A 15,846-nucleotide genomic window follows, 5' to 3' on the forward strand; every position below is an offset into this window, starting at 1 on the left:
CCCAGTCTGTGGAATCCTCCAGGCCAGAATACTGGAATGGGTAGCCTTTCCCTTCTCCAGGGGATCTTCCTAACCCAGGGATCAAACCCAGGTCTCCTGCATTGCAGGCAGATTCTTTACCAACTGAGCTATCAGGAAAGCCATGTGTACCTTGGGCACATGCTAAATTCCATGCAAGGGAAAGGGACACTAACTCTGAGTGCCTCGGGTCTCAGAAGACAAGACCTCACCCCTCAACCTCTCAGTGGAGACCCTACGTTTGTCATTGTTTCCTGTCTTTCAACCTAAGTTTCTATTTTTCAGTGCTAACTTCCCTCCATAAAGAATGAGCTGGTTTATTTCCTCCTCTTCTTCCTCCTGCTTCCTCCTGTTCCACAACATACAGTTTTCACGTTTTTGCATTGGATGCCTCTGATCAACCTCAAAGAGAGGTTTCCTAGACTGAACTTAAAGAGATATAACCCCTGTGTTCTGCCTCTATGTATATCCCATGCCTTGATATGACTCAGTCCTTCTTCCAAAATCTGCCTACTATGTGCCTCTTCCTCTCCCAGAGGTATTAATAGAAGAGGCAGCCCTCCACGTTTACAATTTACCATGTCAGAAAAGAAATAATGGAAAATAGAGAAGAGTTATAAAGCGACAAACATAATACAATCCAGAGACCGATATGGAAGAAGTTCCAAGAGAATGAGAAGCAAGGGGACAGGCAATCCAAGTGGGCTAGGGGGACTCGCCCAGAAGGCTTCTTGGGAGAGATGTTGTTGAAGGGCCTGGGGCCCCTGATGCCAGGTCACAGGGTCTAAGACAGACTGAGTGGGCTTTCAAAGGAGCACAAGTAAGCTGGGGAAAGGAAACCAGGGAGAACCACTGAAAACCTGGCCCTCTCTGCAGCACCTAACATGACCCTTTGCCACCCCCACATGCTTTAGGTTACAATGACAGTCTTCAAGAGGAAATGAATGTAGACTGTCCCCCAGGCCAGTACTTCATCCAAGACGGTGATGAGGATGAAGACAAGAAGGCCTGCCAATTTAAGCGCTCCTTCCTGAAGAACTGCTCTGGCCTGGAAGACCCAACTTTTGGCTACTCTACTGGACAGCCTTGCATCCTTCTAAAGATGAACCGGGTATATTGGCCCATGATACTCTGGCGATGAAAAGTGGATGAGTTGGGTAGGAAGGCCCTGGCCACTCCATGTCTCTTGGGTTCTGTCTTTATACACTGTTAAGCTTGGCCATTTTTACCAAGAGCATCAGTAATACAAACAACTGGATAAACCTACCAAGTAATAATTCCTTTTCTCCCTGAACACTTTCTATTTGGATTCTTCTCCAGCACCCCTGAACCTGCCCTTGGATGCCTGTATCAGGAATGAGATCTTGAGCTGTTTGGCACAGGAGACTGACATGAAGGTGGTGTGGGGGGCAATTCTTATATTACAAGAAATGCATTTTCCTCCTCTCCTGCCATGCCTTGGGGTGGCAGAGCCTTATTAGGCATGCTCTCCTCTTGACACCAGTACATTCTTTACACCTTCAAGATAATCTTGCTGCGGTTACCATTGTATGAATATCAGCCACAAATAAAACAAGGAGTAAGCTGAGCTGTGTAGCTTTGAAGATATTTTGCATCTTCTACTTTCTGTAACATTTCTGAGAGGACAAATAGATCAAGGTTGTGCCTAAAGAAGTGATGACTCTAGGGGGATTTAGAAAAGCCCTACTTTTTTACTGTCAAACCTGTTAATTTTTTTTCTTTTGCTAGATTGTTGGCTTTCGTCCTGAGCGTGGAGACCCTGTGAAGGTTTCCTGCAAAGTTCAGGTAAAGTGCCCTTTTGAATAAGTACTGTTAGCACACCTGTTTCGTGCAAAAAGATGGGTCATCTCTTCCAAGGGCTTTACCATGGACGGTTGGCTAAGGGTCAGGGAAAGGGTTAATCTTTTCATAACTACGCCTCCATTTATACCTTCAGTCCTCCCTGTTTCCAGAAAGCATTCCATTCATGTGTATTCGTGTGTGTGTGTGTGTGTGTGTGTGTGTGCTGATTTATACCTGTGAAAGCCAAGGACTGAACCTCAGCTAAGGGCCACAGCTGGGAACAACAATGTGCCAAGTCATTAATTGGGATTCTGTTTACACTTTTGCTTTTAGCTCTAATTACTTGTTTCTTTGAACTAAACAAGCGGCTTTCATTAGAGTCATTAGTCCCTGGTTTTAAAACTGAATTTCACTTTTTGCAGCAATGACCAGTGGCACTGGGTGTCGCAATAACAAATGACTACAAAGGAAGCATAAACAGAACTCCATTAATATGCTAACTAACTGTCCTTCAAGGGGCCATTAACTCCTATCTCATCTGTGCCAATTAGCTCCCTTGTAGGAAAAAGCCCTAGATCTTGGGTTTGCTTCTTAAACTGGCAGTAGCTGCCTCCTGTTTGCTAACAGCCACTGTACCCCCAGTCCTGGGCAGCTGTCTTACAAATAAGTGAAACCAGGGAATCCCATTCTCAGTAGCAGAAATGCCACTCAAAACTGCAGTCTTGATGGTGGCAGATCAGAAAGCAACAAAAGGTGGCATTTATTCAGCAGTAGTTCACGTTCATGGAGAAGGCAACGACACCCCACTCCAGTACTCTTGCCTGGAAAATCCCATGGACTGAGGAGCCTGGTAGGCTGCAGTCCTTGGGGTCGCTAAGAGTCGGACACGACTGAGCGACTTCACTTTCACTTCTCACTTTCATGCGTTGGAGAAGGAAATGGCAGCCCACTCCAGTGTTCTTGCCTGGAGAATCCCAGGGACGGGGGAGCCTGGTGGGCTGCCATCTATGGGGTCGCACAGAGTCGGACACAACTGAAGCGACTTAGCAGCAGCAGTTCACATTCAACAAGAATGTATGAATCACTTATTAAATACCAGGTACTCTGCTGGGTGCTGGGAGTGCCAAGATAAATATGAATCTGTCTCTGAAATCAAGGCAGTCAAGTAATACAGATGCAGTGGAGACATAAAGGAAGGAAAGGTTAGTTCCACATGGGAGGTGATGACACTGAAGATGAGCTTTGAAAGATCAGGCCGTGCTTGCCCAGTGACCAAGGTAGGAAGGACATTCATTCTGTTCACATATATGTGAACATGTATAAACATACACACATGAGAGGTGTGACTACAAACGGTGGAATTGATTCCACACACCATTCACCAAAAATAAATTTCATTACTTTTTAGAATACATAAATAAACCATGAAGATGAACTCAGTCTTAAACTAGCATAGTAATTGGATTGAGTCCTGCTTAGAGTTCCCTCGGAGAAGGCAATGGCACCCCACTCCAGTACTCTTGCCTGGAAAATCCCATGGACGGAGGAGCCTGGTGGGCTGTAGTCCATGGGGTCGCACAGAGTCGGACACGACTGAAGTGACTTAGCATAGCATAGCATAGCATAGAGTTCCCTAAGGAGATTGAACCAGTCAATCCTAAGGGAAATCAGTCCTGAATATTCATTGGAAGGAATGATGCTGAAGCTGAAACTCTAATACTTTGGCCACCTGATAGGAAGAACTGACTCACTGGAAAAGACCCTGATGCTGGGAAAGATTGAAGGTGGGAGGAGAAGCGGACAACAGAGGATGAGATGGTTGGATGGTATCACCAACTTGATGGCTATGAGTTTGAGCAAGCTCTGGGAGTTGGTGATGGACAGGGAAGCCTGGTGTGCTGCAGTCCATGGGGTCACAAAGAATCAGACATGACTGATGACTGAAATGAACTGAGAGTTCCCTAGTGGAAGTCATTCATTTTTCAGCTTACATCGAACCTTGCTGAGAACTGTCTTTTAAAAAAAAATTGAGTCATTATACATTCTATAATAATCAATACTGGTCAAATCCACACCCACTTGTGGAAGTCAAGCAGGATGAAGTAATTACTAGAATAAATTAAGGAGAGTTCAGTTTATAATAAGCCATTATAGTATATTGATAGAAGTAATCACACGACCCGAGTGAGTGATTTGCTAGTAGTGATTCACTATTTGTCTCTTACCTCCAGACCTCAGCTATCTAGGGCAAACCTAACGCATGGGCAGAAAGCCCTGCCTGACATACTATGATGAGGGTCAGTTCAGTTCACTTGCTCAGTCGTGTCTGACTCTCTGTGACCCCATGTGAAACATGCCAGGCCTCCCTGTCCATCACCAACTCCTGGAGCTTACTCAAACTCATGTCCATCAAGTTGGTGATGCCATCCAACCATCTCATCCTCTGTCGTCCCCTTCTCCTGCTTTCAATCTTTCCCAGCATCAGGGTCATTTCCAGAGTCAGTTCTTCACATCAGTTGGCCAAAGTATTGGAGTTTCAGCTTCAGCATCAATCCTTCCAATGAATATTCAGGACTGATTTCCTTTAGGATGGACTGGTTGGATCTCCTTGCAGTCCAAGGGACTCTCAAGAGTCTCCTAACACCACAATTCAAAAGCATCAGTTCTTCGGTGCTCAGCTTTCTTCATGGTCCAACTCTCAACATCTGTACATGACTACTAGAAAAACCATAGCTTTGACCAGACGGACCTTTGTTGGCAAAGTAATGTCTCTGCTTTTTAATATGCTATCTAGGTCGGTCATAGGTTTTCTTCCAAGGAGCAAGCATCTTTTAATTTCATGGCTGCAGTCACCATCTGCAGTGATTTCGGAGCCTAAGAAAATAAAGTCTCTCACTATTTCCATTGTTTCCCCATCTATTTACCATGAAGTGATGAGACCGGATGCCATGATCTTAGTTTTCTGAATGTTGAGTTTTAAGACAACTTGTTCACTCGCCTCTTTCACTTTCATCAAGAGGCTCTTTAGTTCTTGTTCGCTTTCTGCCATATGGGTGGTGTCATCTGAATATCTGAGGTTATTGATATTTCTCCCGGCAACCTTGATTCCAGCTTGTGCTTTATCCAGCCCAGAATTTCACATGATGTACTCTACATAGAAGTTAAATGAGGGTGGACTTGTTTATTTAGTCATTCCCCCTTTGCTTATCCTCCTGACCCCACCCCCTGTAATGAAGCCCCTCAGAGAATGTGGTCAGAGACACGCGTTTAGGTGAGCCACGTCCAGGCTGTGTCCCTGTGCACCTGGTTTGACCTCCATCAGAATCGAGCACACCACGTGCATGGTGTTGTAGAGTGGGATTTACAGAGCATGTTCTAATTTACACCTGCCTCGGCTCCAGAGTCCAAGGCTGGGTGCCAGGTCCAGTATGATTCTTTGCAGAGGGACTGGCATGGTAGGCCCTCTTGCCAGAGCAACACGAGGTACTGCAAGCCCTTTAGAGCCCCTCGGAGCCCTTCCGCCTGAGTCTCCTAGGAGCCAGCACAGAGCTACAGTGAGAACCTTCAGCCTTCCATGTCTGGGCCTTCTATTCAGAATTCTTTGAACTGCAAAGCCAAAGCCCAGTCTCTCCCTGGAAACACTCCTCTGGCAATAAGTCTGGCCTGAGCTATGCCTCACTCTGCTTTCCTGATCTTCCTGAGATGGACACACAGTGTTTCTACCTGGGCCTCAGGCCCCTTTAGCTCAGGCTCCAACTCAGGGACCCACCACCTGATACATACTTGCTTCTACTTACAGAGAGGTGATGAAAACGACATCCGATCCATCAATTACTACCCAGAGTCGGCTTCTTTTGACCTCCGCTACTACCCTTACTATGGCAAACTGACTCATGTAAGTCCGTACTCCCCTTTAGTCTTTGCTGTCAGAAAGGGCTCAGAGGCAGGGCTGACTGGGATCAATGAGAATCAGGGAGCAGCAGGTAGTAATAACAATGGGGTGAACAGCTGCTGGCCCAGACCCGGAGTTCACTCCACCAGTTCCTATCCCAACCACTCCTTGCCAAATCTGAAGGAATCTCAAACATGGTGTGGCCTCACTCCTTCAGTTTACAGATAGAAAAATGAGGGTTCAGAGAGAGGAAGTGACTTGCCCAAGGTCATACAGCCAATTAGTGGCAGAGCCAGGAGCAGACTAATCACTTAACCATTGCACTCAATGATGCCCAAATAATCAGGTTCCTTTTTCTCCTGCTTGGCGTCTTGGGGCAGTGAAGGCTTCAACACCAGCATGGAGACTTAATAAATACTAGTTCTGGTTTGATTCATGGTCTGATACCCAGAAAACCATATCATGCTGAGTTAGAACTGCTTCTCCCCAGAGGACAGTCAGACAACTGACATTGACTTATGAGAGAAACGTGTAATTTCCCCCAAGTCCCAGGGCAGAGAGAGCATCTCAGTTGCTTCAGCCACCTGTGACTTGGCATCATGGGATTTACACAGTTCCCTTTGTGGAGGTTATTCCATCCTGCACTGAGCATCCAATCACATCCATCCTGCTATCCTTCCCCACAACCCCGCCCCTCCTCCCACTTAGAATTCATTGTTCTTCCACCTACAGGTTAACTACACCTCCCCGCTGGTGGCAATGCACTTTACAGATGTAGTGAAGAACCAAGCGGTGCCTGTGCAGTGCCAACTGAAGGGCAAAGGCATCATAAATGACGTCATCAATGATCGTTTTGTGGGTAGGGTAATCTTTACTCTAAACATAGAAACCTAAGAACTTCGGGGGGCCACTCCCACCAGTTCTGTTTCTGTTTTATTTCATGTTACCCTGGTAGCACCTGAATTCTCTTCTTCAATCAGGACACAGCCAGATGGACACCTGAGACAGTAGACCATTTTTCCTTGCCTTTGACATATGTACAAAATGGCATTGTGGGAACTATTTGATTTTTAAAGGTAGTCTCTCCTGATGACAAATAGATTATATTTGTTTCCTTTTCCCCCACTTAAAACCAAAACCCATACTTGCTGCTAGAAGTCTCATCATAGTGTAAACATAGTATCTGATAAAATTCACAGTAGCCATGAAGGACAATTTCTGTAATGATTATAAATTCACCATATTTTCTAAAAATGTGTTGTTTTTAGAGGTGAGATTCCTCCCAACCAGGCTGATAACTAACCCTTTTTGTTAACCTGCCTGGCAAGGTCCTGCCCTGAGAATCACCAAGCAGACCAATCCAGAATACACCTAGGGCCATCATGCCCAGGGAGTCTGTATCCAAGGCTGCTTGTGAAATAGGCTTTCCTGGGCAACTAAATACTGCTTCACCAACTGGTTATCTCCAACTGGAACAGAAGTCACTGATAACTGGATGCTGTTCTGGGATAGAGCAGAACATAGACCTTCCCTATGACTTCTTTGGGGAGGTGAGGCCCAGTGCAACTGGGGAGAACACCTACCACGTGGATGTGACTGTTATTAGATTCCTTGCTTTATGGTGTAGTCATCCAAAGGCAAATGTTCCTGCAGAAAGGTTGTCTCAGCTTCAGGCAAAGGAAAAGGCAAGGATGATCTCCACCACCGAATTCTTCTTGGGCTATTTGTCTGACAGTAGTGTGATGTTCTTTTAAGACCTCAGGGATGGATGTGTTGACCACCCTCACACCCTCTGCTACACCTTTGGGGATTGAAGTCAGGGTCTCCTGACTGATACATGGTAAGACAGAAATCTCCTGCCAGGCCACCCTATATTCAAGTCCCATTAGCCAGCTTTTCATTTTCTTAAAAAAAATGGTATGAGGCAGATGTTTATCCAGGTTGTGGATCAGCCAGGCTGCTTTGTCTTATCTTTGGCCATATGACCATTCCGCTGCTTGTCTCTACTAGGGGGAGGGCTGGGACCAGGAGAAAAAAAGAGTGTCAGAGAAGAGTATAGTGTCTCAGGGTCCAAAGCAAGCTTAAAGGCCACCTGGAAATATCCAGAGTCAGAATCTCCTCTACAATGTTTACCTTCTCCCAAAACAGGGAACTGACAGTTTGGTAGTGAAAACAAACAAGTAAAGAAGTAACTACAATATAGTGTGACAAGAGTTTTAATATTAGTATGTGGGAATGCTATGGGAACACGAGGAAAAATAACTCAAGCTGAGAAAGTAGCAGAGGAAGTTTCACATGCAACTGTGTTTGGGTAACTGTGAGCAGCTCATGTAACTTGAATGTAAAGGGCTCAGAGCAACGGCAGGGAGGGGCAGTGGACTGGGCTAGAAAGGCATACAGGTACTGAAAGAGGCCTTCGAGTTTCGTCCAGTAGGAGAAAAGGAGTCATTAAAGCATGTTATGGGCTTCCCAGGTGGCTCAGTAGTAAAGAATCCACCTGCTAAGCAGAAGACACGTAGGAGACACGGGTTCAATCCCTGGGTGGGGAAGATCCCCTGGAGAAGGAAATGGCAACCCACTCCAGTATTCTTGCCTGAAAAATTCCATGGACAGAGGAGCCTGGCGGGCTACAGTCCATGGGGTCACAAAGAGTCAGACACGACTGAGTGACTAAACAACAACAGACAAAAGCATTTTATGCAGGGAAGCTTTGTGATCATACTTACTTTTCAGAAAGAGCACTTTGGCAGCCACATTGTGAAGGGTGCATTGCAGAGGGACAAGACTGGGGAATGGGCAGTGAGGGAGAAGGAATCAAGAATGACACTAAGGTTCTGAGCTTGGCAAGAACCCCTGGGATGGTGATACTGTCGATTAAGACTGGGAATACATGAGTGAAGCAGGAATGGAGAGGAAGATGTTGAGATCAATTCTGGACATTTTAGGCTTGTGATTTCTACTTGTCAGACACTGATGTGGAGCTGTAAATATAAGTGGGTTGGCGAAGAAGGAAATCTGAGAACAAAAGCAACATTTGCTTAAGTGAACTCTCTTAAGAAAGTCCACGGTATTTAATCATGGGAATTTGAGCCACTTATGTAAACATATCACAGCAATCTGGTGTCTCAGGTACTGCTTCTCTCTTGGCTTATGGCAGAAAGGACTGCTGCTGCTCTTTGGAATCTCCTTCCCACACACCTTTCCAACTCTTAGTGACAGTAAAGGGGGGCTGACTGCTATTAACAAGTGATTCAAAGACATGCAACAGCAGACCTGTGGAAAACACAAAAAACAACGAAACTGTCTCCCCTCAACTCCTTTCCTTACCAAATTCGACTTTCAAAACTAACCTTTAAAAAGAAACCAACTTGAAGATAACAACTTGAAAACCTAACAATCAGCTCAAATGATCAAAGTCTCAAGATTTAGTAGTAACAGATAATAGAACAGTAGATCTGGAAAGGAACTTAGAGAGCGTTTAGTGCAAACAACCAGCATTGCATCTGACTCCAGGTCCAGTGCTCTTTCTACTCTGAGCTGCTGCTTACCAGGAAGTACCATCTTTTAAAAAATCAATGAATGATAGATATCCCAGACATTTTAAAACATATGTCAAATTTGAGTTAGAATAGTTAACATTTCACAGGAATTCAACTGGTGCTATATATTATACATAATACATTATCCTGTTAAATACGTTGACTATTAAACAGACAAGGAATTATGAATCTTTTGTCATACAGTATTTCTCATTCAACGGAATCCATCATTTCCACAGTTTGAAAGCAATATTGAATAGAAGGAGGATACTTGGGGATGTCAGCCAGGACATTTAAAAATAGCTTTATTATACAGAACTGGATATTATATTTATTACAACTGGATTCTAACAATTGAAGAAACTTCCAGTGGACTAATTTAAATAGTCCCCTAAATGGTGCTGTATCAGGATTTGATTTGTACACCATCTGTTGCACTGCGCTTGGTTTTACTTGATTGTCAATGAGAAATACTACTTCCAAATGCCTTCATGATTTTTGTCCATGCTAGACTTAGGATTTTTTACTTCTTAGCCCTTGAAATTATTATTCTAACGTTACCTTTCTTAGGCATTTGTTTGCTGGGAATCTTCATGTAGAAAACATTAATATTGTCTTGGGGAGATGTTGACAGCAATAAATTAAAATAAAAAAGGAGTGTATGATTTCCTCTTTCTAAACTGTACCACTGATTTCCCCACAGGAATATTGGGCAGACATGTGGGTGGAAAACTTGACAACTGACAGCCTATTAGTTTAAAACTGTTTTTTCTTCCCCTTCCCACCTTTTTTTCCTGACTCTTGGGATTCGGCCACAGGAGAATGAAACTAAAAGTTGTTCCATTTCTAAGCGTTTTTCCTTTTGCAACATTCATGCTCCAGTTTCTTGGAAGACTATTTTGTCAGAGTAAACTGCCTTTCTTCATCAAGGTTGAGTTTCTGGTATAAATTATTCTGTTTGTTTGCACAGGAGAAGAACGCGACGAGAAACTTTGAGGCAGGGAAAAGGAACAGAAATTCAAAGAGAAACTGCAAGTTAAGTGACTTCAGGGCACATCTGACCACAGACTGTCTCCCAGAGCAAATCTCTAGTGGTGATTGCAGCTAAAGACAGAAATATTTCCATTCCCTTGTTTGAGTCAGAGGCTAGGCTGCAGTAGGAACCCCTTCTTTCTTTGCAAGCTGCCCTGGGCTAAGGTCTACTAGGCAGATATGGTTTGACTGGGGGGCGGTCTATGATCCCAATGTATTTCCCCCATCTAGGTTCTGTGTTAGAGTCCTGTTTCCTTACTAACTTCAAACATGATAAAGCAGTTTAACCAAATCATGCAGAAGTGTGATTTACAGTGTGATTTTATCCAGGTAGAAAATAATTTGGGGTGTCTGTGTATGTACTGAGGGGTTTGAGGGGGGCTAGGATAGATGGAGGCAAAGGGCAAGGAAAATGGAGTTGAAATGCAGAACAGCCCTGCCTACTTCACACAGTTCTTTAGTTGTAGGCTAGGAAAGAAGAAAAGCTGATAGAGGGATCGAAAAGCTTTAAGAAGGATGTGGTAGGCTCTCAATCTGACAGCCCTGTATTCAAGATATACTTCTCTGCAGGCCCCTGATTAGCTGTAGCATCAGTTAGGATTCCAATAAGAAATAGACAGCATGTTGACAAAATAGAATAATTGGTAGAGGATTTATTTACAAAGAGATTAATTATAAATGTGTCAATGTAGGGAACCATAAAGAATAGCACAATAACCCAGGCTAGTTCAAGCTAAACTCTTAACCTTCCCTAGGCCCTAAGGGATGGGGTTAGGAAGTGGTTTCCAAAACCCAGAAGGACTGAGTAGGGTACAGCTGACCACCTTGAGAGAAGTGGTGACCTTGCTGGAGAACTAAGCTATCTCAAGGTGACCTAGTAGGTAGGGAAACAGGAGAATAAATACCTTGACTTAATCTTCCTCCCTCCTTCTGATCTCCTGCTGGTAATTCTCATTGCCCAAACCCAACCAAAATCAGAGGGCAAGTAAGCCCTCTGGTGTGGTCCATACAGGTCAGTCTCCCAAGGAAGAAGGCAGGGTGGAAAGGGGAGGGGGGACTACTTTTGGAGCGTCAAACACAAAACATCTAGTGCAGACACCAAGATTTTGAGATTCTGAGCACAGACTCCTGGGAGTCTGGTAGAGTGCTAGAACCATCTACTGAACCGACTCCAGTGACCAGGGCATTTTGTCTTCATGCATACTCTGCTCCACAGCTTTGGGGTCAGAGGCAGTAGGCTTTCCCATGATAGAAACTCTTTTCTCTGTTCTTTAATATTCATTCCCTTTTCCAATTTCCTCCTTCATACTTTCCTAATCTGGTATCCTTTAGTATGTCATTTAAAACTCTTTTGCTTGTAAGTCACAAAACAAATGAATAAAAACGATCTCAAATAGACTTGAGGATAAAAAGAAATTTACTGAATCATATAACTAAAAAGTCCAGGTTCTGGTTACTTTGGTTTGAGGCATAGCCAAGTCTTGGAACTCTATGTCATTAAGAACCAGTCTTTCTCCATCTCTCTATACTGCTTTCCATCACATTGGCTTCATTTCCAGGCTCCACAAATCAAGATATGTACAATGGCTGCCAGCACTATCAGGCCTATGTTCTCAAAGGCTAATTTTCCTTCGAAAGGCTTCCCTGGTGGCTCAAACGGTGAAGAATCTGCCCACAATTTGGGAGACCCAAGTTCGATCCCTGGGTGGGGAAGATCCCCTGGAGAAGGGCATGGCTACCCACTCCAGTATTCTTGCCTGGGGAATCCCATGGACAGAGGAGCTTGGCGGGCTATACAGTCCATGGGGTCGCAAAGAGTCTGGCACAACTGAGCAACTTATCACTTTCACTTTCCCTTTGAAAAGGTAGGTTCTCTTCCCTGATAGTTCAAATAAAAATTCTGAGTCTCTCATTGGCTTGAATTGGATTCTGTGTCCATCCCTGAACCTACCTCTGTGGCCACAAGGAGAAACTTCTTTAGTTGGCCAGGTTTGAGTCACATGCCCAGCCCTGGAGCTTGGGATGATATCAATACCACTCAGCTTGCCTGGAATGAAAGTCAGGGAGAGGTGATCCTCCTGAGGAAAACTGAAGTGATTTTACCAAAGAAAGGTGAACAAGTGGAAGATAGAATAGCTGTCCACTGCATTTTGTCAGTGTCCTGTCAAATCCTACATCTACTTATGGTTGTTCTTGTACTTTCAAACTAAAATCTTTTCAAAATTTTAACATTAAGGTCTCCAAAGACAGTCCTTTCACTCTACTCTGGCATTTTGTCAACACCTTTGGCTTGGAAAAAAAACAAGGTGGAAAGAGAAAGAAACCGTCTTGATTTATTCTACTTTGTCTTTACCAAAGAGAATTCCATAATTTAAATCTGCATTCAAAGTCTGGCTTCCATAAAACATTTTCTTCTCAGAATAGACTGATACAATCTTCATAAAATAGTTATTAATAACTTGAATCATAAAAGTATTTGACTTGCATCAGAACAAATTTGTTCACAAGTAACATGCAGGATGAGGGTAACATCCTTTCCCTCCCCTCCAATCCTCTGACTGATGACATCATCTTGTATATAGAAAATCCAAGGAATCTATTAAAAGACTATGACAGCTAGAGAATAAGTTCACTAGGATTGTGAGATAAAATATCAGCACAAAAAAATTGATTGTCTTTCTCTGCACTAGTGGTGAACAATTTAAAAATGAAATTGACATAACAATTCCATTTATAATAGAATAAAAAAGAATAAAATATTTAGGAACAGATTAACAAAACAAGTGTAAGACTTACACACTGAAAACTACATAATATTGTTGGAATAATATATAATGGAAATAACCCCAATGTCCACCAACTAATGAATGGATAAACAAAATATAACGTATCTATACAGTGGAATATTATTCAGGCATAAAAGGAATGAAATACTGATCCATGCCACAGCATGGATGAATCTCAAAACATTATGCTAAAAGAGCCAAACAAAAGGTCACATGCTTGATTCCATTTATATGATGTATCCAGAATAGGCAAATCCATAAAGATACAATACATCTGTGGTTGCCAAGGGCTGGAAGGAAGGGGAATGGAGAGCGTCTTTTAATAGGGATGAGAATATCTATCCACATATCACTTATCTATCTATCTATCTATCCATTTATCCATCTATATATAGAGGAAGAGAAATTTCTGGGTCATATGGTAATTTTATGTTTAACTTTTTGAGGAACTGTCAGACTGTTTTCCAAAGCAGTTGCACCATTTTACAGTCCCACCAGCAAAGTATGAGGGTTCCAACTTCTTTATATCCTTGCCAACACTTTTATTATTTTTTTCTTATTATAGCCATCCCACTGGGAGTGCAGTGGCATCTTATCATGTTTTTTTAAAATATATATTTCTTCAGCTGCTCTGGGTCTTAGTTGCAGAATGTGGGATCTAGTTTCCTCTCCAGGAATCGAACCCAGGCCCCCTGCATTAGGAGCTCGAAGTCTTAGCCACTGAACCACCAGAGAAGTCCCCTTATCGTGGTTTTGATTTGTATTTTGCATTTCCCTGATGACTAAGGACAGAGAGCATTTTTTTTCTTCTGCTCATTGGCCATTTGTATATTTTCTTTGGAGAGGTGTCTATTTAGATCCTGTGCTCATTTTTAGTTTGGTTGTCTTTCTACTCTCCATTTGTTAGGATTATTTATACACCTTTATCAAATACAAGATTTGCCAAAATCTTTGGAGCAAGTTGTGAACTCAGGAAGTGTGAGTCTTCCAACTTTGTTCTTCTTTAAAAAAATTTTTTTTTTTTTAGCTTTTCTGCATACCTTTAATTTCCATGTAAATTTTTTGACCTGCCTGTCAATTTCTGCAAGAAAGATTCTATTTCAATGGTTGCTTTAGAGTTTATAGCAGGTTTTCTCAATCTCAAAATTGTTGAATTTTTGGTCCACGTAATTCTTCATTTCAGGGACCATCCTGTGCATTTGGAATGTTTGGCAGCATCGCTGGCCTCTACCCAGTGTATATCAGTAGTACCCTCTTCAGTTGCGGAAACCAAAAATGTCTCCAGACATTCCAAAATGTCTTCCAGGGGTCAAAATCACCCCTGATTGAGAACCACTGGTTTAGAGTATATATCTTTAACATCATTATCTACCTTTAAGTTATATCATACCACTTTACATATTGTATATGAACCTTACCACAGAACCATATGTTCAGCTTCTCCCCTGTGGGTTTTTCTGCTATTGTTATCATACATTTTACTGATTCATATATCATAAGCTGCTCAACACATTGTTATTATTTTATTTAAACAGTAAACTATTTTTAAAGAGATTTCAGTAATAAGAAAAAAATTATTATATATTTAATTATGTAGTTATCATATATTTTATACTGACAACCTCTACCATTTGAGTTGTTTAGACCATTTATATACTATGTGATTATTAATTTGGTTGTATTTAAATCTACTATCTTGCCATTTGTTTTCTGTTGGTCCCATCTGTTTATTGTTCTCCCTTTCTTGTTTTTCTGTCTTCCATTGGAATTAATTGTTTTTAAAATGATTCTACTTTATTGACTTATTAGCTATTATTGCTTCATTTATTTCTTGTGTGTGTGTTTTTAGACATTGCTTTAGGGTTTCATTGTAGAAATCCTTAATTTATCACTCTCTACCTTCAAGTCATATTATACCAATTCATGTATAGTATAGGAACTTTACAGCAATTAACTTCCATTTCATCTTTGTGCTATTTATCATACATTTTTCTTCTATGTATGTTATAAACACCACACTTCATTGTTATAACTATTAGTTTGCTTTAACATGTATCATTTTTTTGTTCTTAACATGACTTTTAATAGCTAAATAGCATTATGTACTATCCAGAGTATGGATGCATCAAAATTTATTTAATCAATTCCAAATTGTGCATTAAGGTTGTTACTTATTTTTCCTTGATATTAAAAATTATAAATATCAATGAACATTCTTGTGCTAAAATCCCTTTGCGCAGTTCTGATTATTCCTTTAGGATACTTTTTGTGGCCAAAAAAAATATATACACAACATAAAATTTGCCATCTTAACTATTTTTAAGTGTAGAGTCCAGTACTGTTCAGTGAATTCACATTTTTGTGAAACAGATCTCCAAAACTTTTTAATCTTACAAATCTGAAACTTTGTACCCATTAAACAGCAACTCTTCTTTTCCCCTTCCTCCCAGCCTCTGGTTAACAAACATTCTACTTTGTCTCTATGAATTTAGATACCTCATATAAGTGGAATTATACAGTATTTGTCTTCATGTGGCCGGCTTATTTCACCTAGCATAGTGTCCTCAAGGTTCATCCATGTTGTAACATATGACAGAATTTCCTCCCTTTTAAGGCTGAATAATAATAGATGGGGAAACAGTGTCAGACTTTATTTTTGGGGGGCTCCAAAATCACTGCAGATGGTGACTGCAGCCATGAAATTAAAAGACGCTTACTCCTTGGAAGGAAAGTTATGACCAACCTAGATAGCATATTCAAAAGCAGAGACATTACT

General features: G+C 41.9%; 1 protein-coding gene across 7 annotated transcripts in view; it reads left to right on the plus strand.

Moving 5' to 3' along the window:
* ATP1B4 (ATPase Na+/K+ transporting family member beta 4) overlaps positions 1-15,846 on the plus strand; it is a 47,020-nt gene that overhangs the window by 11,197 nt on the left and 19,977 nt on the right. For 3 of the 7 annotated variants that reach the window (XM_010821367.4, XM_059883332.1, XM_059883333.1), the window contains exons 5-8: positions 933-1,129; positions 1,768-1,824; positions 5,621-5,716; positions 6,446-6,572. In XM_010821367.4, coding sequence (XP_010819669.1) covers positions 933-1,129; positions 1,768-1,824; positions 5,621-5,716; positions 6,446-6,572 — 477 coding nt within the window. Of the gene's footprint in view, positions 1-932; positions 1,130-1,767; positions 1,825-5,620; positions 5,717-6,445; positions 9,921-15,846 lie in introns of those variants that run through there. The other 4 variants (XM_010821369.4, XM_059883334.1, XM_005227461.5 and 1 more) reach the window with 3 other exon arrangements.

The sequence above is a fragment of the Bos taurus genome, chromosome X, assembly GCF_002263795.3.
Source record: "Bos taurus isolate L1 Dominette 01449 registration number 42190680 breed Hereford chromosome X, ARS-UCD2.0, whole genome shotgun sequence".
In the NCBI taxonomy this organism is placed as follows: Eukaryota; Metazoa; Chordata; class Mammalia; order Artiodactyla; family Bovidae; genus Bos; species Bos taurus.